General features: G+C 38.6%; 1 protein-coding gene across 2 annotated transcripts in view; it reads left to right on the top strand.

Annotated features, from left to right (window-relative positions):
* Positions 1-23,925, top strand: part of rbms3 (RNA binding motif, single stranded interacting protein) — a 171,879-nt gene extending 147,954 nt beyond the window's left edge. For both annotated transcript variants that reach the window (XM_051864407.1, XM_051864406.1), the window contains exons 9-14: positions 2,686-2,782; positions 6,085-6,135; positions 15,542-15,652; positions 18,260-18,343; positions 18,630-18,757; positions 19,837-23,925. In XM_051864407.1, the coding sequence (XP_051720367.1) occupies positions 2,686-2,782; positions 6,085-6,135; positions 15,542-15,652; positions 18,260-18,343; positions 18,630-18,757; positions 19,837-19,840 (475 nt within the window). In that variant the 3' untranslated portion in view covers positions 19,841-23,925. The remainder of the gene's footprint in view (positions 1-2,685; positions 2,783-6,084; positions 6,136-15,541; positions 15,653-18,259; positions 18,344-18,629; positions 18,758-19,836) is intronic.
* Positions 23,926-27,132: the final 3,207 nt, after the last annotated feature.

Genomic DNA, 27,132 nt, shown 5'->3' with positions numbered 1-27,132 from the left:
GGTAACTGTATCATTTTCAAACTGATTTTTCTATTAATAATGTATGAAATATTAAGTAAACAAGTTGCTTGTGAAAATACATTTTGAACTATCAAAAACCTAAATAAAAATGTATTATTTTTGTTAATTTATCAACATTAGCAAACATTTTACAAAAAAGTATCCCAGCCCGAAGGTGGACATTTTGGAAATTATAACTAAAAAAAGTATTTCTTCTTCCTGAGAAACGAATAATCCAACAGGGGGCAGAATACATGCGGTACATCATATACAACAGGTTTTTCAGAAGGTATTGATCATGTTAATGATACACACAGCTGTATTGGGTCAACTAGCCATAACCAGTAAGACAGTCTTGACTAACCAGGCGGTTCAAGCAGATGTAATTTGGTCTTTTCAGCAGGGTTAACAATGTCTGAGGTGCAGTGAATAATACGTTACAGAGTTGTCTTGTACACTGGCACACACATACACGCACAAATACTGTCATATCCAATCTGCATTTTGTGCCATTGTTGCACGGAAGGGTGTAAGTGTTTCGTCAGGTGCTGGTTTCAGGGCAGGGAGATGGGTGCTGGGCTTGGGTAAATAAGTCCGTTTCTGTCTGTCCGCTCCTGTGGACGAAGTGCCCAGGGCTCTGTCTCTGATCCGGCCCACTGGGGAAACATTCATAGTCTCCTAAATGTACCGCGGCTACCAACTTCGGCTTCTTTTACACCTCTGACTCAGCACTCGCTGTCTGCGGTAAAGGAAACGAAATAAGGAATGACAAAAATATGCAATTGGAAAAGAAGGCAGATTCTGAATTGTAAATAATAGAAAAGAGAAGTTGCAATGCTTTATTTGTTTCCTTTCTCCTTTCCATCACTTCTACCACATTAGCGTATATAATAGAGAGTTCATACAGTCTTCTTAATTGTTTAATGGCCCATGCCATCTCAATGTCAACGGGCTGAAGCTAATAGCTGGCATAAATAACAGCAGAGCGGTGCTAGGCTAAAAAAGGATTGCACAGTAACATAAACTGGTGTGTAAAGCTTCACATTTTAACCCTGCTTCAAAGATTGTGTTACCTTCTTCCTGGACATGCTCTCACTCAGGTCGTCTTGTGTGACTGTGACATAAGGGAGCATGTGCTCTCTAGGGCAGACAGCGTTTCTCTCCCCACGCTCCATTTCTCAGCTGCCAGACAAGCCGATCAATAAAGCCTAGCAACGGAGCTTGCAGATGAAACATGTCCGCAGTAGGTACACAATGATAAATAAAGTCCTGCCCGAGAACTGTAGCTATTGGAAAATGCTGTTGCTCGGGTAACATGGAGGGCTCAACAAATTAACTGTTGTGACAAGCCTATGCATATAAATAAGTGTACACAGACATGACCATTTTATTAATAATAAACTTTTTTAGTCAAAAAAGATGCATTTATAATGTTACAAAAGATTTTTATTTCAAATAAATGCTGTTCTTTTGAAATTTCTATTCATCAAAAAAATTGTGGGGGAAAAAAAAAAAATGTAACCCAGTTTCCTCAACAACAAAAAAATATTAACAGCTGTTTTCAACATTGATAATAATAAAATGTTTCTTGAGCATCAGATCAGCATATTAGAATGATTTCTGAAGGATCATGTGACACTAAAGACTGCAGTAATGATGCTGAAAATTCAGCTTTGCCATCACAGGAATAATTCACATTTTAAAATATATTAAAATAGAAAACAGTTATTTTAAATTGTAATAATATTTCACAATATTACTGTTTTTGTGCCTTGGTATGAGCATATGAGACTTACATTATACATTATTATTCTTAAAGACCCTAAACTTTAGAATGCTAGTGTATATAAAATTAAAGTATTAAGTTTAATAACTACTTGTGCTACTTGTTTAGCACATTTCACAAAAATGTGCTGGTGTTAACTGTTTTTTCCCCTCTTTTCCAAACCCAAGTTTTAAAACCCTTGTCTTAGGGTGTGGTTTGATTAATACAAACTCCTGTGCGATTGCTCTGTTAGAGCGGTTCTTTTGAATAAGTGTGAATGCGGCCCCGGTGCGCACCAAAGACCCCTGAAAAGGTTGGTTTCAGTCCACTTCCAATTGAACTCAGGTGTGGTTTGACTGAAATATGAACGCACCAAAGACCAAAGTACTCTATACAAACCAAAAACAGGATGTGATGTCACAAGATGCAACCCTAAAAAGACAGAATGATCAAGGATACATGCTTTTTCTCATCCTAGTCACAATGTTGCCCATTATAGTTCGGTACAGGCATCAGAAACGGTGTCTCCTTGCAACAGATCTTCGTTTGTGTGCAACGGAGGAATTCTTGCCATTGTTTTGACTCTTTACACATTGTTTAAGCTCTTCACAAGTTCTCAGCTGCTAAAAATACCATCATATGTACACACATACAATGAGCACACCCAGCACACATTATTGTTTTGGATGTTCGGTAAGTTCAGTCGCCAAATATATGTCATAAAAGCTTCTTTTTTGTTGTTTTGTATCTTTACGTTTCGTCTTAAAAATGGCAGTGTGGACGTTAAGCAAACCAAGACTAAATGTATCATTTTCTTTTTTGGTCCAGACCAAAAGAACCAGGAGAACCGACCTACAAGTGTGAACACACCGTTAGACAAACAGAAAAGAGTACTAATAGTGTTTTTGTATATCTTGCAGGTTCTACTCCTCACCATACAGCATCTCCACAAACCGCATGATCGCTCAAACATCAATCACTCCATTCATCGCAGCCTCTCCTGTCTCCACATATCAGGTAAGATCACAGCATGTACTGTATGCAGCGTTCAGAATGAACACATGCTGCAGGCAAACAAACTCACACATTCACAGACATTTATGCAGTGGACCCTAGAAACATTTGGATGCTTAAAGGGTTAGTTCACCAAAAAATGAAAATTCTGTCATGAATTACTCACCCTCATGTCGTTCCAAACCCGTAAGACTTTCCTTCATCTATGGAACACAAATGAAGATCTTTTTGACGAAATCTGAGAGCTTTCTGTCCCTCCGTTGACAGTCTATGCAACTGACACTTTGATGCTTCAAAAAGTTCACAAAAAGATCGTAAAACTAATCCATATGAATTGAGCGGTTTAGTCAAAATTTTCTGAAGAGACACGATCGTTTTATATGATGAACAGATTGAATTTAGGCTTTTATTCACAAAAAAAAACATTCTTCAACTCACACATTAGTTGTGGTAAATGGAAGCTCAAGCATATGTTTGCTTGATGCGTGTGAGAACTATTGAGGTTCATTCTTGTGTGCTACGCAGCACGTTTGAGCTTCCACAAGAGGTTTGTTCTTGCGCATCAAGCAGGTTCAGGTTCATAAACTACTGTTTACGTTCACTGATCAAAATTTATATGTGAATAAAAGCCTAAATTCAGTCTGTTGTTCATATAAAGTCTCTTCAGAAAATTTGGACTAAACCACTCAATTCATTTGGATTACTTTACAATCCCTTTATGAACTTTTTGAAGTGTCAAAGTTTCAGTTGCATAGCTGTCTATGGAGGGACAGGAAGCTCTCAGATTTCATCAAAAAGATCTTGATTTGATTTCCGAAGATGAACGAAAGACTTGCTGGTTTGGAACGACATGAAGGTGAGTGATGACAGAATTTATATTTTTGGATGAACTATCTGTTTAAAAGGCACACATGAATGTGCCCTTTATGAATGTCTTATTTATAATGTCATACTTAAAATATGAATTTGTTTTAGAAAGATAGCAAAGATGGGGTTTTTTAAAAATTTGTTTGTTAAATGAATTTTATGCTGTCTGGGAAAAGGTCTAGCATGAATTACTTGTGGATGCCACATGGTTTAATATCTAATGCAATGACGTTAAGCCAATTTTAAGTGTAACTTGAATGTCTAAAAGTGCCCTAATACTTTTAGAGGGCAACTGTATACAAAGACAATTACATGCAAACAAACATGTTTCTGTCACATACATATGAGGAGAGCGTGTTGCAGTATAGCGTGTTTTTCCCATCGCTCTCCATGTTTGCTGTTTTGTTAGGAAAGCTTATTAACGCTGTTCTCCAGCCTTGCAGTCAGACGGAGTGAGCAAACAATGACTATGAGCATCCTTAATTGATTTGGCTTAAGCTAAACTAAACAAAACATTGCTGAGCGTAGAGAATAGCTAAGTCCTTTAGATCATGTACCTCCCGTCCTCATGAGAACCTTGTCCTCACGCAAACACGCCGACACACACATACACAAGCACGAGCGCACATATACAAACCACCCACGCTGGCCACAGCAGCGCCCTAGTCCTAGTTTAAGCTCTCGGCCGCACGTTTCTTATGATAAATTCTGCATGCCAGCAAGGTTATCTCTTAATCAAATTTCGTGATATCATGTGCAAAAGTGCCCCACTGGCCGGCGAATTAATTTTAAATTGCAAACTGCGCTGAACCCGCCAATACTAGTTCAAAGCCAAGCTGACGGGAAATCAATGCGCTGCTACCTTTATTTCTCCCCTAGAACTTCGAGAATGGAACAAGAGACAACTGTTTCCCTCTCCGGTTAAAGGACAGAGAGGAGCAGAGACTAAGGGAGAGCAAGAGCATGAATCTTTTAGCAGTCGGGGAGAGAGAGACAAGGTGTGCACTTACACATCTTAGTGGACTTAGTGTGTTTAGAGAAAAAGAGAGAGAGAGACGCCCGAGGCAGATCACAGTGATGAACAAATCCCAAAGGCTTTTCTTCCTAGAACAACATAAAAGGACACCGCATATAAATTTAGACACCTACGACTGTTCAAACGCACTTTCATGAAACTAAATGCATACATCCATCCTCACAGACAGGAAGTGGCTACTTATCCTCAGTCCACATGGTATAAAAATAATACTCAAGCATATTGTGTCCTAAATCTGTTACTAAATCTGTTATTTTAGTATATATATGTATGTGTGTGTGTGTGTGTGTGTGTGTGTATATATATATATATGTTAGATTTTGCATTATAATAGTTTTAGTAATTTTGTTGTGTTTTTATTTTTATTAGTTTTTGCTATATGTCTATAGTGTTTATTTATTTATTTATTTATTTATTTATTATTTTTATTTATTTCTATCTAATTAAAAATGAGAATGATGTACTTTCCATGGTCACTATGATAAGTACAGTAGTGGCCAAAAGTTATGTCCGGCCTAGCAACATTGATATCTTCACCCTTTATTAAATATTATTAAAAATTTGCTAAAGATTTTGTAAGCATATTGCTTAGTTGGAGTCAATTGTTTTATTTGTAACAACGTAATGAAACATGCCAGATTGTGCGAACATAATTTTTGGCCAGACTGTCATATAAAGAAATTATGAACACATGCAAAACCAAGAGAGGATCAACAAAATATTAATAACTGATGTTGTTGATGTAGTCAGTGTATGCCTTTTCCTGTTATGCTTTTTTTGCATACTAAAATATAACCCGTAGCTGTAGTTTGTCTTTTTAGCAAATAATTTGTCAGATAAATACCTTAACCAAGTTTAGTGTTTTGTTCTTGCCTCATATTTAAAATAATGAAAAAATGTTGGTGGTTTAATAGAACTTGTAGGGTGATTAAGAACAAATATCCCCTCCAGACATCACTTTTGGCCACTACTGTAGCGGAAATAAAATGTTTATTTGTATTTTTAATATAATGTTATATTTATTTATATTTTGTTTTATTTTCAGTAAACATTTATTTTATTTCAAGTAACAAAAACATTTTTAATAGTTTTAGTTTTAGTTAATTATAGCAACCCTGTCCTAAATGGAGTTGGTGTGTGTAAGAATTACTATGGCGGCGAGATGAAAGGAGAGATTTTTTGGGGTCCAATTCGGCCTTAGATGATGAAATTGCTGCCGCAGCACTGTAATTAGGAGGCAATATCGCTGTCTGTAGAATTCCGATCCCTGTGTAATTATCGCAGTTGTATTACTCGCTCCTGCCTCGACTGCTCTGTGGGAATCGGGGCTTCGAGGCAGCGGGAAGAGGTGTAGGAGGGGGGGTGAGGAGTGAAATTAAGAAATGCTGGTTTCCGCCCACAGGTCCAGAGTACGTCCTGGATGCCTCACCAACAGTACGTTATGCAACCTACGGTAAGTGCCGCTGAGGAGGTGTTCATTTATCTTTGTGTGTGTGCGTGTGTGTGTTGGGGGACGTGAGGAAACAGACAGATAGAGAGGAATGAGGAGAGGCGAGAGTGATTCTGTTTATCTTTGTGAAAGAGTGGATGTTCTGTGAGTTTAAAAAAAATGATGTGGCTCTTTACCCCTATTGCCCTCTTGTGGCCGTGCAAGTAAATGCAGGAGCGGTGAAAGGGCAGAGAAAGGGTGTTTATATGTGTTTAACCCTTGTGCATCAATTTTAGTAAGTTACTCTGAGGTCCATGTCAAAAAACTGTCATAAAAATTTGAAGCTTTGGAGCACAGACTTAAGTTTGGTCTCATTTTAAAGAAGACTCTTGGGCGATTTTTGTTGAAGTAAGAACAAAATGAAAAAAAAAGAGGTTTATGAAAATGATTTATGAACATTATTTTATATATAATATACATTTAATAAAACATGTTGAACTCAAAAACTGCTAGAAAATCAAAGCCATATATCTAAACAAGTTGTGTTCCAAATTTGAGGTTGATATCTCAAAAAATGAGCTTTCAGTAAGATTTTGTTTGGGCGCAGTACCAAATTTTCACTATTAGATGTCAGCACAGCTCCACCAGTACACACAGTGGTTGGATTTGTGATTTGCAGTACAGTTTTTCTCTCTCAAATATTACACGCCCACACTCACAATTTTTTTTTTATTACATGCATACAAACCACACTCATAAATACTAACATACCCACACAATTATACCTGCATAATTTATCCAATTGGCTCTATAACACACAGAAGCAGAAAACAGGAATAAAGCGAGTATTTGCTTTATAGCTAAACCTGAGAAAATGCCACCATCTGGGAAAAATAGTACTAGTTTTAATGGATTTCAATGGGGACATTTTTGTCCTTAAGGTCCTGAGTGTAACTACAGTAGTCAACATTTGAAGTGGATCAAAACCTTTCATCAAAGTTGTCCTAAAATCTTCTTCATAGGACAACTTAGTTCTAGGACAACTTTGATTAACTTTTTTGATCCACTTCAAATGTTGACTACTATACTTTGTGTACCTGGTGTAAAATAGATTTATTAATGGAATCGGGGGTGAAATAGTAAAATTCCAATAAAAATACACACTTGTGCCAAAATTTATGCAGTTGGCATTAACACAGGCAAAATGATGAGACAAAAATGTCCTTAAGGAAGCACAAGGGTTAAATGGATAGTTCACCCAACATATTAAAAATTTGTGATTGTTTACTTGCCTTCATGGGCAGATCTGTTGTCTTCATCAGCACAACTTTGTCCACCTGGAGAGACCTTCTTTTCTCTTTCTCTGTCTCACTGCACAAATACACACATACAGACTACCTCTCTTATGTTCTTTCCCTTAAGTCTTAAAAGAAGGCAACCCTCGGCCGTGGTCTGGAAGTCTGCCCACTGTCTCTTTGGCTCTCACCTGATCTTGGATTTACTGTAAGCCAGGGGTCTGCATTCCACCTTGGAAATGGCCAAAAGGTAGTCTGGGATCAGGGCTTTTTCACTGGCATGGCCTGAGAAAAAAAAAAAAAGGCTTCAGTCAGCTGTTTCCAGATCCGCAGCAGGCAGATGCAGAGCTTCATACGATCCTGAGCAACACAAGAAGTGAAACAGGGTTATAGAAAAGGAGGCAGATGTCTGTCTGACTAGATAATGATATTCCAGACTTTGTGTGTGAGTGTGTGTGTGTGTGTGCATGTGTCGTCGGATGGGAGGTTTGATGATCATGATTATGTTGTGTAAATGTGTTTGTAACCAAACCCTCATATCTAATGATCTGGCAACCCATCAAAAAAGACCTCAGCTGCCTGGGAGAGAGAGAGAGGCAGTGGGAGTCTGTGAGCTGATCTCTGCCTAATTTGAAAATCCTGGAAAGAAAACAAAGGCGGAAGAAATCATGTTTTTTCTTTCTTTTTGTGGGTCCTGCAAAGAGAGAAGGCAAGCAATTAAAAGTGGCTGAGAAAGGGAAGCATTGTTATTGCAGAACGGCACTGCATTTGGCACCTTGTTACCGTGGAGACACGTGACCATAGCGACCGGAGCCGGCGATGAGGGTTTAAGCAAATCAGCAGACAATGGAAGCGCTCTGAACTCCCTCTCCGCAGTGCAGCGTGTGTGTGTGTGTGTTTTTAGTATACATCAGTACCTTACGTGCACCTGCTGTTGTGACCTGCTGATTATGTTAGCCATGCAGCTGAGTTATGCATTACTATCCCAACCAGATGACAGCTGTGTGTGTGTGTGTGTGTGTGTGTGTGTGGGCGGGCGGGCTCACTTGTGTCCTTATCAGGGTTGAGTAAAATTCAGAATTTAAGAATTGGCCTCCTTTCGAATCACAAATGTGAATTTGAATTGAATTGACCATGAACCACAGGATGCTGAATTGAAATTAAAATTGGAATGACAAGAAGAGGAATTTCCTGAAATGAAATTCAACAAAGTCATACAACAAAAGAGTTTCATTAGTTCAGCGCAACAAAAAGTGGCCAAGAACAGATCACTTTTCAGCCTGCTTCATCTAGTTTGGCTCCAACTTTTGAGGTAAACTTTGAGGTTTAGAACATTATAGGAAATTAAATATTCATCCACTACAGTCCTTAAATTAAAGCTGCTGTCCGTAACTTTTTTTGGTTAAAAATGATCCAAAATCAATTTTTGAGCAAGTACATAACCAGCCAGTGTTCAAAACTATCTTCTTACCTTAGCCCAATTCACAACGGTAAGCTTGTAATGATGTTTTATAATAAAATCGGTACTGGTGGGTTTCCGTGGGAAATTCGAGCATGCAGCCATTTGTCTTTGCGTCATTACGTCACGTCTGTAAAAAGAACCAGCTAGTAGGCTATATGTCATGTGGAGGATGTTACTGGTAGCGGATCATTTATAGTGATTTCTCACAGCAGCTGGAATAATTAAACTTATCATTTTGATGGTGGATTGTAATCTAGAAAGGTCCAAATGACAATCATCAATGACAACTGGAGATTCACCCGTAGTCAAAAGCAAAAGACTTCGAACTGCGGAGTGGCTACAGAAATTAAAATCTACAGGTAACGCTAATACACACTAAATACACATAGTCACGCAATGCTGATGTTGTTAACATTAACAATTTGTGAACAAATTATAACAAAAGTAATCGTTTGCCATGATCCGAGCTAAGCGATCGTTAGATTTAATCACCATTGGCAGCGCTATTTATACTTTTTTCTCAGTTGGTCAGAACAAAAAGTGTCAAATTTGTTACTTACTCCTTCAGATGACATTTTCCGGTGAAAATTCTTATTTTGGTAATATTTCCAAGATGTAGAATTTGTGATTCTGAAGTATAGTATCCACATCGGTGCAGTGACTGACAGCAAACATTAGATTAATCCGCGCTGAGGAGCCGTGCCGATGTACAACCCACATAAAGATGATAATTCTGCAAATAACTGCAATTGCAGGTTTCAAACAGAGATGGCAAAACTTGCGAACTGCAGCTTTAAATTGTCAAGTAATGTAGTAAACACACACACACACACACATATATATATATATATATATATACACTGATGACCAAAACATAATGACCAGTCACAGGTGAAGCGAATATCATTGATCATCTCCTAACAAGGCAACAAATTAAGGTCTGGGTAGATTAGATGGTAAGCAAACAATCAGTTCTCGAAATCAACGTGTTGGATTCAGGAGAAATGGGCAGTAATAAAGATCTGAATGACCTTGACAAGGGCTAAATTGTTATGGCAAGGTGAGTGGGTCTCAGAGTATCTCTAAAACGGCAAGGCTTGTGGGTCAGCAGTGGTGAGAATTTACTAACTGTGGTCTGAGGAGGGACAAACCACAAACTAGCGACAGAGTGTTGGACGCCCAAGGCTCATAGTTGCCACAAGGGCAACAAAGGCTATCCCATCTGGTTCGAGCCAACAAAAGGTCTACTGTGGCACAAGTCACAAGATTTTAATAATGGTTATGGGAGGAATGTGTCACATCACACAGTGATGCGTATAACATTCTACTGCGTATGGGGCTGCGTAGTCACAAACCAATCAGAGTGCCCATGATGACCCCTGTCCACCATTGAAAGCACCTACAATGCAACCGAGCATCTGAATTGGACCTTGGAGCAGTGGAAGAAGGTGCACCGTTTACCTGGGGAAGTGATGGCACCAGGATGCACTGTGGAACGACGACAAGCCAGTGTAGGAAGTGTGATGCTGTGGACATAAACATTGTTGCAGACCAGGTGCACCCCTTTGTGACATTGGAGCTCCTTGGTGGAAGTGGCCTCTTTCAGCAGGATAATGCACCCTGCCACACTGCACATTGTTCAGGAATGGTTTGAGGAACATGATGAAGAGTTCAAGGTGTTGCCCTGGCCTCCAAATTCCCCAGATCTCAATCCAATTGAGCATCTGTGGGATGTGCTTGACAAACAAGTTCAATCCACAGTGTCTTCACCTCACTCGCAACCTACAGGATTAAAGGATCTGTTGCTAACGTCTTGGTGCCAGAAAATACACTTTTTTTTTTTTTTTTGCAGTATAGCTAAAAGGGATAGTTCACCCAAAAATGAAAATTATCCCATGATTTACTCAGCCTCAAGCCATCCTAGGTGTATATGACTTCTTTCTTCTTTCAGACAAACACAATCAGAGATATATTACAAAATTCTTCCGCCGCAAATCGACTTGCGCATTCTGAGTACGGTCGTCCACCGGAAGCCATTATAAACAATGGAGGACTAAGAATATTTTTAAATGTATCACCGTTTGTGTTCATCTGAAAGAAGATAGTCATATATACCTAGGACAGCTTGAGGGTGAGTTTTTGGGTGAACTATCCCTTTAATTATCAACAGTATCTTGGCCTACCAGCTTCACAAGAAACAACATGCTGGTTGACCAGTACTAACCAGAATAAGCCAGTGTGAAAATCCATGCTGGTTTAAGCTATTTCAGCAGGGTAGCTGCACAGATGTTGTCAGCAGGGCACACACATACACCAACCAGCAGGCACACACTTACCCACAATGCACCACCCAGAGGGCCATCACTCAACTGTACCTGTTACTTTCCATCTTAGCGCAGAGAAGAATCCCCAGCCGCCCTAACCAAATCACATCCTGGAAATGAACATTAATGAATCAAGACCGCAGTGCATTACGGCAAAGCCGCTTAAAGTGGAACCGCCACGCAAGAGGAGAGAAAAGAAATGAAACGCTTCTCTAAGCCCCTGCTAGTCACGGCCATTTGCAGAAACAAAGAAGCCCATGTTTGAGTAAAGATTTGAGTTTATCTCAGCCCCATCGCAGCCCGAGAACGCTCTGTTTGAACGGTGGGAATTGGCGGGGTGTCGTGTGTGTGTGCGTGAGAAAGAAACATGCACGGTATATGTTTTTCTTAAGTGTGTTTAAATGGTGGGAATTGGTGGTTATGCCTTGGCACATATTGTTTAAGATTAATATCAAACATCCTCCCTGGCAGCCTGCTTTTTTAAAGCACCGGTACCTGAGAGAGACAAAAAGAGCCACTTCCTTTTCCTGTCTCTATTTTAAATGTCTTGGCAAAAAAATCACTCCTTCCTCTGATGTCACATGAGATTTCTGCTAGTCCAGTTTACATCGGAAACCTCTGGCTTTAAAGTGCAGCCATAGACGTTTTTGGCATCCAGTACTTGAAAACATCAGCTTAGATAAATGTATATTTGGTCTGAGGTTGAAAATGAGTATACAGGCTGCTGTTTGAAGAAAGAAATCTGATTGGCTGTCTCAGAAATCTCTCTCAGAATGTCACTCACTTTCCGAATACTCCCCCTCAGGGAAATGAAGGAAAAACACACACGCATGCACACGTACGCACAAGTGCGGCTTTAATCATCTGTCTAAGTCTCACTCTGATACGGCTGTAAATTAGAGTGGAGAATTATTCAGCATGGATTTCTTTTTTCTTCGCTCATTATGAAAGCTTGTCGCGGGGCGGGGGAACTGTTAGCTTGAGGCTCTCACGTCTGAAAGCTAAGACGCGGCAGGCACTGAGCGGGGCGGCTGAACGGTTTACCTCTGAAAGCTTGAATAGAGACAGAGCGCTTCTGACACCAAGTGCCTGTACAGTTTATTCTTCAAGCGCAGGCAAGCACCAGCACCACCAAGCTGTGCAAGCTGAGAGACAGACCGAAGCTCGCGTGTTTGTGTGTGTGGAAAGGCTTTTTTTTTTTTTTTTTTTTTTTTTACTGTTGGCACACTCAGAGAATTTGTCTTCAGAAAATGGTACATTTTACCTGGGATAACCGGTTGTTTTGAAATGACAAACAATCCAGAGTTCCCATACAATACTGGATCATATATCGTACATATGAAATTAGCATGTTTATCAGAACTTCTTAGTATTTACTTTGTTCCTCTTTTGCATTTTGAATTGGATTTTTCCCAGATTTTAAATGCTCTTAGTCACATCACAATTATGCTTGAAAAGTTGATCGCTGATGCTCTTCCACAGCTGAGACACCGCATGCAGATTGTCATGACAATGACGAAACACAGAGTGAGAAGGGCACTAAGGTGATGCGAGACTGAAGTGACAGTGGGGAGACAAATATAAATGAAATATTTCAATGTTCTAAGACAGTAATCGGATGTACTTCTGCCTAGAAAATAGTGAATTGTATCCACACACTCAGACAATGATAGAAGAATATTTAGACCAGTGGATGACCATAAATAACCAGCTTGAAACCTTGAAAACCAGCTATCATGTAAATCTAATTGGGTAGTTAGGATAAAGCCAACATGATCTGCCATTCGCAACCCATTTTACTTGCATAATGTTGCATGTTTCCATATTAATGGGGTGGTCTTGAATTGTCCTCTGAATATTGATTAGATGGTGAAATGTACCAGAATGGAGCTTTAAGGCCCATTCACACCAAGGATGATAACTATAACGATGTAGATAAAAGCCGCTTTTCCACTATCGGGCCGAACGGTTCTTAGTTTCCACTGGAGCCTGGTACGGCACAACACAATTACAAACCGTTCTCGGCCTGGAATTCTAGGCACTGTTATCTAACCGTGCTGAATCGTGCTGGTAGAATCGTTAAGTGACGTCGCCACACAGGATTGGTTACTTGTCTGTTGTCTGGCTACCAGTGTCTCCGTAGCTGGCTAAGCGCTCTATTTGAGCAACGTAAACACAAATTAATAATAAAATTAAAAGAAATTTCTAATCCTCCATAACGCGGTCGTTATTTACATCTCATATCATAAGTAAACTGTTGCATTACCAAGGCAATGACTGACGCTTTTATATTACATTCCAAAGAGCGGCTGTTATTAGCCCCACAGTGGAAAATGAAACCGTAACCGTACCAGCTGGCCTGGATCGGCACGGAATGGAACGGTTACGCAATGAGAACCGTTCGGCCCGACGGTGGAAAAGCGGCTATAGTTCTAAAAATAAAAGAATATCATTTCACCATACACTACCATTCAAACGTTTGGGGTCGGTAAGACTTATGTTTTAGAAAGACATGCTTACCAAGGCTGCATTTATTTGATCAAAAATACAGTAAAAACTGTAATATTTTGAAATATTACGACAATTTAGAATAACAGGTTTCTATTTTAAAGGGGACATATCATGAAAATCTGACTTTTTTTGTGTTTAAGTGCTATAATCGGGTCCCCGGTGCATCTACCAACCCAGAAAATGTGAAAAAGGATAACCCAGTAACTTTGTTTTGGTAAGCCTTTCTCTGCAAGCATGTGAAAAGAACGAGCCGCTCAGATTTGTGACGTTGGAAGGGGATCTTATTATAATATTACCGCCCCTTAATCTCCACGTTTCCACACTGTTGAACACCGTTACTGACAATCTAATTTTGGCTGCGTGAGATTCTCCAGCTTTGTTGTTGAGCAACCGAAGCGTGAGCTGTTAAAGCTCGGCCCTCTTTTGGAAAATAGAGAGGGAGCAGCAGCTCATTTGCATTTAAAGGGACACACACAAAAACGGTGTGTTTTTGCTTCCACCCAAATAGGGGCAAATTTGACAAGCTATAATAAATGATCTGTGGGTTTTTTTTAGCTGAAACTTAACAGACACATTCTGGGGACACCAGAGACTTACATTACATCTTGTGAAAAGGAGCATAATAGGTCGCCTTTAATATATTTTAAAATGTAATTTATTCCTGTGATGGCAAAGCTGAATTTTCAGCATCATTACTCCAGTCTTCGGTGTCACAAAAATCATAGAAATCATTCTAATATGCTGATTTGGTGCTCAAGAAACTTTTTTTTTTTTCAGGATTCTTTGATGAATAGAATTCATTTGAAATGGAATCTTTTTGTAACATTATACATCTCTTTACTGTCACTTTTGATCAATTTAATGCGTCTTGGCTGGATAAAAGTATTAATTCCTTAAAAAAAGTACCAACCCCAAACTTTTCCAAGGTTACTTATGTAAGATTAATGAAGACAAACTTTTACTTGAGAACAACATGCTCTGATGAATCGCTCACAAAAAGGTCAGGAATGTGCAATAACACCATTGACAGTAAATAGGGTTCATTTTGATTTCATGTTGACTTTTAAGGACCTCTGCAGACAGGACAGATGAATTTAAACTCCAGTTATGCATTTTGCTACTTTGGGCAAGTGATTCTGAACTGATAAGAGTCTTAAACACAGCAGTACTAACAGGAAAGAGTACTTCACACAACTGTAACCAGAGTTGTACACTGCACAATGGTTTCTCATCATCCTTTGCCAAAGCATCTGAGAAGAATTGAACTTTCTGACAAACTGTTTGACGGAGGGTCTCCTCGGAAAGATTAATCCTAATCAAGTTGGCATGTGAGAATGAGCGTGTGCGTACGTCTCTGGCCTAGTTTTGCTGAAGCGGTCATGTGACGGCATCAGATGATAGCTCAGGTCAGCGGTTACAAATCGCAGCCGTTTTCTCTCTCTCTCTCTTGTCTGTTCCTCACATGTGTTAGCACTCTCATCCCAGCGTGCCTGAAACGTAAACACACCCGTGGTGTGGAGCAGCTCTGCTGTTAAGTGAGCGATGCATCATCTCTGCAGAAGTATGCATGACTCGCATTTGGATCACATTATTTCACTTGTTGAAGTGGAACAGCTCATGTCTGGCCCTCATAATAGAGCCCAGCTGTGGCCGTACAGTGATGAGATGAGTGAAAGAAGGAGAGAGTTTTTTTGTTGAGAGCATGACTGCGTGATCAGCACATTGACTCTAATGAAGTCGTCCAGATGTATTGTTGAATGGTAGCTCATTTCCTCCCCCGTCCTTCATGCGGTTTGACCTGTAACAGTGTGTGTTTGTACATGTGTGTCCTCTCGTAGGGTGCTGTGATAACGCCAGCCATGGACCACACCATCTCCATGCAGCCCGCTAACATGATGGGACCCCTAACACAGCAGATGAACCACATGTCCCTGGGTACCACTGGCACTGTGAGTGTGTCCGCTGTCTCTATCTTAAGGCCTGTTCACCTTCAGCTGCTCTGAATCACAGAGGAGCAGAGGAAGAAAGCTAAACTCTAATTAAAAGTATGCAAACGGTTACGAAAAAAGAACAAGCAAGTAAAGCTCTACCCAGGAGAGTAAATAAAATATGGATACTGTGTCAATATCGTACTCAATTAAAAGTATCTAGCCAAAATTGTACCCGAGTGAAATAAATAAGGCTTCCACATTGATTTGTACTTGAGTATTTCAAAGTAAAAAGCAATTAAAAAGGTAAAACTTTTTTCTTAGCTTTTGAAATTAATCAAGAGAACTAAAACCAATATCCTGAAACCTTTTACCTGACACTGTTAAATGTTAAACAGCCAAACCTGATTTTATACCTGAATAAAGTAGTTTGTCGAACTTAAAGGCCCGGTTTCACAGACGGGGCTTAGATTAAGCCAGGATTAGACCTTGGTTCAATTAGGACATTTAAGTAGCTTTTTTAAACATGCCTTATTTTAAGATATGTCAGTGCAAGTTGCTTTCAGTTAAAACAGCTCAAACATGCATTTTAGTGTGGGACTAGGCTTAAAGGAACACTCCTTGGTTGCAAGGCACGCTCCCTGTGCAAGCAGGGGGTCACAGGTGCTGCATAATATCATTGCGCCTGCTGCACCCATGGTACGGCAGCAAAGTTCCTTGATTATTACGCCGGAATGAGAGTATAGTTCCTAGCCATATCGGCCTAGAAAATCGCAACTTTTAATTTTCCGTCGGTCTTGGTACACGATGTAACTACAGAAGAGTCAAGTTTTAAATAGGAAAAATATTGAAACTCTTTGGTCATTTTTGTGCGAGATGCTAACGGTCTAATCAGATTCAATGATCTATGCTAAGCTATGCTAAAAGTGGTACCGGAGATCGGCTGAATGGATTCGAAAAAGGTAAAACTCAACTGTTTAACTCTAGGGGAGTTGGAAAATGAGACTATTTTCAAAAAAAGTGGAGTGTTCCTTTAAGCCTTGTCTGTGAAACTGGGGGGAAGAAAACTACAAGTTTTTGCAATTGGAAATAAATCTGAAAAAAAATATTACATGAAAAACTTATGAAAATTACAAATGTTGGCTTGCAACCAACTGAAATAAGTTAAAGTTGAAGTGCTAAAATGACTAAAACTGAAATAAAAAAAATAATAATAATGACAAAAGCACATAAAATTACTAAAACAAAAATTCAAAATATTAAATATACTGTAAACCATAATAGTATATAAATAATATATTAGAAAAGCTGGTTTGTAGTCTGTTCGATGACCATGTTTGCACTCAAGTTCATATTCAACATTGGTTTTAATTAAGCATTAATTTAGGTTTAGACACTATACTGTATGTTGTGGTCATTTTTAGAAATTTACCTTCTACATTGATTTGTACCTTTTACCATAAATTGATTACAATGGGTGAAGGTATAAAGTCCCCGATATAATTCAAGCGGATGTGACGTCATTTTGAACAAAATCAGGCCAAAACAAACTTTTGTTGGGAGTTCCTTTTGGGAGTTTTGGGAACTTTCCAGAAAAGTTCGCTCCGGCTGGTAAACTACCATTGGTCCGTGGCGATTACGTAATAGGTAGATGTGCGCAGAGGCTCCGCCTTCTTTCACGCCGAAATCTTTTCCAGTGCATTTGTGCTCACGAGTCCTTTGAGATCAGATGTCCATGAGTGAAAACATGAACACACTGGAGAGCAGCTTTATAGTAGAAAATGAAGTTATACTTCTGATAAAACCTGACACTGACACTGTTTTGCATGTTTAATATTGTAAAGTTCTTGATTTTAAGCAATATAAAATAAACATGACCTGACTTTACTAGAGTGCCGAATTGCAGAGCTCGTGCAAACATATCCACGTTGCTATGATCAGATGCTTTTCTTATGCTTTATTAAAAAATGCTTGCTGTTTTCTTAATTTTGTTGTGTTTATTTTGTTATTGAGAGTAAAGCGCGCTGCACATATTTACATATTCATCTCCCCTCTCTGCAGTGTGGGCGGCGTCAGATGTTCGCTAACAGTAAATCACTGCTCACATATTTCGAACTTCGTTTTACCTCTAAGCAAAGAATGAAACAGCTTTGCAGCGAGTGTATCGCGGCCTTAATTCAACATCCCAAAAAACATGTTTGATATCGTTCATCATTCATCTCAATGAAATACTTCATGGAGCCCCTAAAGAGACATGGTGATGAGAAAAAAAATGATGGGAGGAAAAATGATACTTCAACGTTCACTCTAAAAAGTTTTGCATCCCATCTCATATTTTTTCCGTCACCATGTCCCCTTAGGGGCTCTGTATTTTTGCGGTGGTTACTTGGCGAATTAGCTTTTGATGTATAAGTCCCACCAGTTTCACTGTAATATGCAACAGCAACTCCGCACACATGACGCAAAAGCTTACATCTGATTGGGTAATGAGTTTTCTCATCAGACAAAAAACTAAAATCAACCTGCACTTTAGACATTGGAAAAATGTATGTTAACAATGTGAATAGGTCCATAGGAATGCTTTGTTTGCTGTGTGTGAATGTACTTTCTGTGTATGTTTTGCTGCAGTACATGACTGCGGCTGCTGCTCCTATGCAGGGGACCTACATTCCCCAGTACACTGCGGTGCCTGCCTCAGCTGTCTCAGTGGAGGTGAGTTTCCGGGTGACTGAAAATCCATTCACTGGTCCAACTGATTAGATGAGCTCTGCTAATTGAAAACATAGAGATCAGTTGCCTCAGGCCAAAATCCACCCACAACTTCCTTAGCGCCTTTTATTCCAGCTTTACAAGGCCTGACTCCAGTCTGCTGCGTCTTTAAGTTCAGTACTGTCTGAGTACCAAACACAGCCCTAAGGCCTTTTTTTTTTTTAGGTTAAAAGGTGTTTTTGTTTTTGGTGAGGGGGCATCCTATAATTATGACATCATTTCCTTCCAGGGAGTGGTGACAGAGGCTTCTCCACAGAGCGTTCCGCCCTCGTCGCAGGACGCTAGCGGTCAGCAGCAGCCTCTGGGCGTGGACAACACCAGCGATCACGCGCCCACCTACTCTTTTCAGCCCGCTAAGTGAGTTTGAGAGACACTTCACATTGATAAGATGTATAGGAGACAAAGTATCTTGTTCCCTTATGCATGATTCTCCAAGCACACAATGATTTTACAACATTGCATTTTGGTTGCAGTTGGGAAAGCGTTGCAGTACAACATTTTATAAAGAAATCAAATGTGTGTTTTTTAAAAATATATATATTGAAACAAAACCTAAATGACCAGAAATAAACAGCTCCATTTTTTTTTAAAGAAATTAATGCTTTTATTTAGCAAGGATGTATTAAATTGATCAAAAGTTAAAGAAATGTATAATTTTATTTCTATTTCAAAGAAATGCTGTTCTTTTGAACCTTCTATTTATCAAAGAATCCTGTAAAAAAAATTTATCATGGTTTCCACAAAATATTAACTGTTTTTAACATTGATAATTATAAGAAATGTTTCTTGAGCAGCAAATCAGCATATTAGAATGATTTCTGAAGGATCATGTGACGCTGAAGACTAGAGTACAGGAGTTAATTAGAAAAAATATTAAAATAGAAACCTGTTAATTTAAATTGTAATAATTTTTCACAGTATTACTTTTTTTACTGTATTTTTGATCAAATAAATGCAGCCTAAGACACTTTCCAACCTCAAACTTTTGGACAGTTATGTATAAGAAAGGTTCCAAATACATCTCATTTAATTTTATACAACCAAAATAAAATATTTTGGAAACATTGCAACATTTGTAGACATATAAAAAAAAAAAAAAAACATTTTATTTAGATTTGAACATAATCTGTACATTTGAATAATATGGTTCCTAAAATGTTTCAATGCTAGCAACTTAATAACATTTCTGAAACAATGCATGTTTTACACTACCAAATTGTTGTATTAATTATGTAGGATAAAAACGGAATCATAAAATTTTTATGACTCAAAAATACAGCTATGCTGGAGATCAAGCTGAATTATGACATGGTCTTATATTTAGGTCAATAAATGCTGTTGTTATTGGGACATCAGGACTAATTGATGATCCATGAGTAAACCTTGAATTGTATACAGTATGCTTTTCAAACTCTCTCGTTTTCCCATTGGTTCAGATAACCAGAGGAGAAGTGGGGCGTTGAGGTGACTGCGTTGCCTTGAGACTGGGGGACTGCAACGAGGGAACATTGAAGACAGAGCGCAAGAGATAGGAAAACACGTTTGTGTCTACTTTTGCACAAGCATCTTAAAAAAAAACAACAACAAAAAACAATTTATTTAACACCTGGCCCACACCGGAGGACCTTTGGAGAACTCACAACCAGACAGGAAACGAGACAAATGCAGTCTGGGAGATCGAGCCTACTGTTAATCGGCTACCCGAAAAACTGTACCTTCATGAAGTGAACGAATTCAAACAAGTACAAGTTTTCCTATTCTTTTTTTGAATGTGCAGGTAGGTTTTCAGAAACAGTGGGTTTTTCTATTAGACGAGGAAGCACGTTCTTGTAAAACAATGAGAGAAGGAGCAAAAGAAGTCTTCCTCGGATTCTAAGCTACTATTACTTTTCTTTTTTTATGAGTTAGATTTTAGTTTTCTAGAGAAGATTAATGTTTTTTCATCTTTGTTGCCTTAATTTCGAGAAACATCTAAGACTTTTTCCTGTTTGAACTGAACAGACTGATAAATGCAGTGAAAATGACCTGACAAAGAAAGGAAAATTACCTGTATAAAGCATAGAAAGAAAGAGAGAGAGGTCTCCTTGAGACGTTTTAAATTATCAGTGGTGACTATGTGTTTAAAAGAGAGGACAGACAAAAAAATATTGTGGTCATGATGATGATGATGATTAAACAGAGTTGCATTTTTTTAGAAACAGAGGAAAAAAATGTTAATCCACTGCATCATGGGAAATGCAGTTTATTGTGTAGTGCAGATCATTTTTAATGGCATTATTGTTTTTATCTGCAATATTTTTTATGAGCTTTAAGGTGTTTTTAGCCTGCTTTGCTTGTTTCATTGCGGAAAAAAGAAAACGAAAACAGTCAAAAAAAAAATGGCAGCGCAAATCTACATAGATAAAAGCTTACGGATTAAATCAAAACGAAAAAAAGCAAATGTGTGCAAAAAGCAATAGTAATAGGAAATTGTTGACAATTTCTTTAGTCTTTCTTAGCTGTGGATCAAATGCAGCCCATGGATGGCATATTTTATACCAAAGATGAAGAAACCCCCCCTCAAGACAGTGGAGTGGATCAATTTTTTAGTTTCTTTTTTTCTATTTGAGATGTTTTGGCATATTAATTTTGTTTCAGAAGTATCCGTTTGACCTTGACGGCCAAATTGGTACTTTAGGGTTTAAACTTCCTTCCACTGTTGCAGAATCTATGTCAATCGTTCAGTTGAGAGGCAGAAAACCACCATCACTGATTCACACGAGTGTGATCTCCCCACCAGAGGGCGTCAGAGAGTGGCTGAACCATCAATCATCTCGCGTCTGCCCGGCTGAATGAACTATACCTCTATCGCTGCACCTCCCAGTCACCGACCGATGGGTTGGTCGCCATTTAACATGTCGCACGTCCGTTCAGTTCGAGCTTTCTCACAAAGAAGGCAGTTTTCATCATTTCAACTTAACAGGAAGGTATCAAAGCACTCACTAGTGTATATTTAAACTCTGTGTACAGATCACTACCTCATTGAAAGCAATTTTACCATGAGGAAACACAGGAGAATGTGTTGCAGGTCATAAAACACAAGCTTTGCTTCAGGGGCACTGAGAAACATTTGCAATTAGCAGCATTAGCATGACACGTTGTTCTGAGCACCTCCGTCTTTCTCTGTAGATGTATTTGCGATCCAAACGCCTCATATTATATGCAAAGTTTCTTTAATCAACCAGATGCCATAGGAAATCTCTCGTGAAAATAACACTCTTTACTTGAAAACGAAGGCTCTGTCCCAAAACCCTTGCGGTTGCTTTAAAGTCCATATTTTGGTGACGTAATGCAGTTAGAAATCCGTAGTAGTAACCCTTAAATGTCAAATCGCAAGACAGCGAATGCACATCCAGTTTGTTATTTGGGACAGGGCCTAAGGTGCCCATCATCATGGGATTCGGCGGTTGCTCAGGTGCCTTGACAGCTCGGAATTAGACATCTCGACTTTCCATATCTGAAATCTGCTTTCATTTTATCAGGCTACCCATTCCAGAGGGGGGAAACTAGCTAACAGAAGAGTAGAAAGGGGTAACGTCTCATATATTAATATAAAAACAAGGCTGCTGTCCTTTATTTACCATGAAGTAGATGTTTTTTTGATGCGGTCTGATAGTATAGAACTCTATAGAGCACTACAGTGATGAGGTGTTTTTGTAGGCCAACCCGGAAGTTAGCATTACCCGTGTTCCTTTGACAAAAATACTAGTATTTTTCCATTGGCTTTTGGATTATTGCAGAAAATAAGCTCTGTGACCAACAAAAGTCTCACACATTTTGTTCATCATGATAATCTTCACAAATGAACACAACTTTTATGAATTCCGAAGCGTAAATACAATCGCCACAAGTAAAAAGCTACTCGTACTGTAGGCTATAAACAAACTACACCAGTCACTTAACTTAAACATCACCACCATTACACTTCTGACACCCATTTCAGTCTTTACTTTTTTTTAAATATTTTCCCTTAAAGTTTAAGTTTGCAAGAGCGCAATTATAAACACATTGAGTTCTGTAGTCCCATTTAGCCACTTGTTAGCAACCACTGTTTGCAAGACAAGTAAAGGCGTTTAAAAAAAAAAATAAAGATAAATATTAGTGATAAATTTTAAGTTGTAGAATAAAATGTGAAAATATATTGAGCTTGACCCATTCATAAATCCCACTGACTTTGGGATGATGGAACGGGAAGTGCTAGAACTCGTTTCCGGGTTTTTGGCCTACAAAAATACGTCATCCCTGCAGCACTATTAACACATCAGCAAAGAGTTTCAATACACATGGTGAATTATGGACTGTCTTTGCTGCCTTCATGGTCGTACGCTTCATAAATACACCTCCTAGTTTTACGGTCGGGTAATTAGAGTTGTCGAGGTGCTCTGGGAATAAATTCACCTGTCATTAAAGGGCCAACGAGAGTCATCAAGATCATTTTGATTTCTTCATGTGTTCTTTTGAACGTCATCATGAACTCTGGTCTTTTATTCCTATAATATGACCTCTATACAGCTACATAATAATCTCAATTAGCCACTAGGGGACAGTATTAAACAAAGTTGGTGTACTTTATCCTCTGTGATGACCATTGCAGTGAGCTATGAGACAAGTTCACACTGTGGATTAAATCGATGCCAAGTTCACAATGACCAAGTCAGCACTGCTTCAACAAGCTAGCTTTTCATATTTCACCTGTTTAATCAAAAAAAAAGAAAAAAGGAAAAAAAAGTCACTGTGTTTTGTGTCTGTCATCCACTGTCTTCTTGGAGAGTTCTTTATATCATGTGCTCGCTGCTATCAAGCATTCAGTATTTAAGGGGTCCGGGCCTTGGGGACGGAGAGAAAACTCGGGCTGGTGTCTCATATGAGAGGTGTGTGATGTCGTTGAATGCGTTATACACTCTGCAGCCTTCATGCTTTTCATTAAAGAGTGAATAAATGTGTCGGGTTAAGCTGAAGGTTTTGCTAACTGTAGGATGGGGTTCTCATCCCAACTGTAATTTAGTAAGCTAAACACCTTCTATCCACTCGAAGGTTTTCGCTGGCTCCTATTCATTGGATGTGAGGTCCAAGCCATGCATTTTTTTTATCTGTACATCTGATTGGCTGTCACGGTTGAGGTCATTGAATGACAAATGTTCGTTCGTTCGTTGGACTGTCACGAAACAGCGTACTACATTCAACCAAATTCAACACAAACGGCAAAACCTCAATTAGACACTAACGTACTGGCAGATGAAATAGAGAAATATTTATGGAAATGTTTTTTTTTTTTTTTTTTTGTACAGGTGTTGAAATATGAAAGCGGAACAGTTTTACGATGCTATGATGATTTTTTTGAGTTGCTTCACTTTCTTGCCTCCCATGTGCTCGAGCTGTGATCCTGAGAGTGTCTGTAGACCAGTGGATGTTAGGTTTAAACTTCTGTTTATTTTGTTTTCTTTTGATGAAGCTTTCAATAAAAAAAATCTACAAAATCACGCCAATTTTTGATTCTGGTTGAGCTTTTCTTTTTGTGACTTTCATGCTGTTTGTTGAAAGAGCCAATGTTACAACCCTAGAGCTGTTGCTGTACATTAAGCGGGGAGAGGAAAATTTTACATCGAGGAAAAAAAAACAGGTCTCTAGATGCGACAAGTAAATAATTTGAAATCTAGTCTGGAAAACTTTGTGCGTACCAGTGTTCCTGAGTACAGCGTGTGATGCCGCTGAGCTGTGATCTCCGATTCACAAATAAATTACTTTTTGTATCTTTTTTTAAATCAAAAAGATTCACAAAACAGCCTTAAACTCACCATAAAAATTCCATTACTTGAAATAAAATAAACATTAACTGAAATGTTTTTTTCATCTAGTTGCAAAGGCAACATTTCTCATTTTCATTTAGTTTATTTCGATATACTAAAATAACTAAAACTGAAATTAAAATAAAAACTATATAGACATATTTTTAAAAAACGGCAAAAATACAACTAAATTACTAAAACATTTTAAAATGACTAAAACTGTTTAAAAACAATTAAAAACGAAAATGAAACGTAAAAGTAAAAAGTAATTCAAAATATTAATAAAAAACTTTTAACGGGTCGGCGACAATAGCCGGTTGTGTTTTGGGCGTCCCGAGTTTGAGTCCCGGCTCTCTCTCTCCAACTTCGCTTCCTGTCAACCTACTGTCCTGTCACAATAAAGGCGAAAACGCCAAAAATAATTCTTTATCAAAAAAAACTAGCATCTCAATGATACTAAAATAACAGTTACAGAGTTCACAACTGACTCCTTCACTGAACCGCAAGTCATTTTTCAGTTATGTCTGAATATTTCAAGTTCTAAAATTAGTATTTATTGACAGGTTTTTTTATATGTAATTAAAAGATACATATTCACAAGAGTTTTGTTGTATTTAATTAATAAAGGTGTATATATATATATTGTGCAAAAATATTATTGGTTATAGTTTAGCATATCCAATTTAATGTAATTAAGGCTGAATCGACTTACAGTTTGGGACTGTAACCCTGTATCAACTAAAAATGCCTTAGTTTACATAATGTAAATGTTTAATCTTGTTTGTATGTTACTTTTTTTATATATATATATATATAAAAAGGGGGGGCAGAGAAAATCCTAATCTCTAGGAGTTACAGTGCAATTGACAACAGTACATAGAGTGTCTTGGCAAAAACTATACTCTCTGCAGAGCAGTTCTACCATACAGAGAGCTGACACTCCGATGGAAAGAATGAGAGGTCAGTGAACCCTGCCCTTCCCTATAGGGCCTGTGACTATTTAGGCCTGTCCTCCGCCCACTTCTTCTAGACTGATCGATAGAGGGATTGTTCGGACACACAAGTGAGTGTTTCAGTCATGTGCTGACCTTTCAACTTGGCCTCCCCCACCCCACAACCCGTCTCCATCCTCCTCCAGTGCATACAATACTCATTTTCATATCTGACATTTAGCTACAGTAAAAGAGGGGGGCAAGTGTGCTGCAAATACTCACAATACAACCAAATACAGAAATGCGCTGCAAATAGCACAAAGCTCAACGCTCTGCAACTGAAGAAAACACGTGCAAATAGAAAAAACACCAGCAAATTAAGAAAATATCATCAGTTTGACAACGTAATGCATTACAAGTAACTCGAGTTACTCTAGTTTTTTCAAGTAACAAGTAATGCATTACTTTTACATTTACAGCAAAATATTTGAGTTACTTTTTCAAATAAGTAACGCAAGTTAATTTGTTTTCCCATTTATTGACTGACAGCTCTCCTGTCCCCATGTTGAGAGAAATCGGGAGTAAGTGCAGAGGCGGGTTCACGGTGTAAACATGATGGTGATTCTAGACTAGTTCTAGACTAAATGTGAGCATATATTTACTCATTTATTTTTCTCCTGCGTCATATTCTTCTGTATTCCAGAATTGCAGCACAGCTGAAATGCTTGTTTGTTTAAACTGCGCCCTCTACTGTACAGGCGTGAATTTGCATTTCCTTCATCCTGAGGCTTATTCATTTCACTTTTGGTGTGAAAGAGCTGTTACATTTACCAAAAATAGAACATTTTTGTTGTTATAAAAACAACAAACAAACAAACAGCCCAGCCCAGATGAGAAAAATTAACGCAAATGTATTGTAACGCATTACTTTCCATAAAAAGTAACTAAGTAACGCGATTAGTTACTTTTTAGGGAGTAACACAATATTGTAAAGCACTACTTTTAAAAGTAACTTTCCCCAACACTGTTGACAACACGTGCTGTAAATACTCACAATGCAACCAAATACAGAAATGCGCTTCAAACACTCGCAAGTGACGAAGCTGGCTGGGACATGCTTATTGTTCAATGTCTACCTGTCAGTGGTGTTGTTGATGATCTGAAAGGTGAGTATTTTGTTTATTTTAACATCCTGATCGTATGTGCATTGTGAGTATTTGCAGAGTGTTTCTATATTTGGTTGCATTGTGAGCATTTGCAGCACATGTGTTGTCAAACTGATGAAGATGTTTTCTTAATTTGCTGTTTTTTTCTATTTGTATTCTTCAGTTGCAGCACTTTGAGCTCTCTCGGCCACCGTACTCTACAGTCGAGCTGTCAATGGTCAGTGGGAGGAGGTCAACAGAGTTTCTCCTGAAGTCCATCACAACTATCTTTGTCTTCCCCACATTGAGGGGGACAGGTTATTTGCACCACACCACTGAACCAGTTGTGCCACTTCCTCGTGGAGTTTTTCGTCGTTGTTGCTGATGAGGCCTACCGCAGTTGTGACATCTGCAAACTTGATGATGTGGTTGGAGCTGAACTTGGCAGTGCAGTTGTGTGAAAAGCAGCGGACCGAGCACAAGGCCTTGTGGGGCACCTGTGCCAAAGACTTTAGATATACAAAGACTGTGTGCTTATATTACTTATGAATGGATGAAAGTGCAATGCACAGTATGGCGGAATAAATCCCGCCTTCTAAATAAAAGAACCAATCGCTGATTGGTAGAGTCATCGCGTCACTGCAACTGCCGTTAGAAACTGGTTGCTATAAAAACAGTAAGTGTTTTGAGACGCACGCTTACGCAGTGGCGGATCTAGCCTGAAAAATAATCTTGTTTTAATGCTATTTGAACATAAGAAATACAATTTATGGGACAGTTCATGTCAGATTTTTTTGCTGATTTGAAACATGTTATTTAATTTTGAGTTC

Source organism: Ctenopharyngodon idella, chromosome 16 (genome assembly GCF_019924925.1).
Source record: "Ctenopharyngodon idella isolate HZGC_01 chromosome 16, HZGC01, whole genome shotgun sequence".
In the NCBI taxonomy this organism is placed as follows: Eukaryota; Metazoa; Chordata; class Actinopteri; order Cypriniformes; family Xenocyprididae; genus Ctenopharyngodon; species Ctenopharyngodon idella.
This window is presented reverse-complemented; position numbering and strand designations above follow the sequence as displayed.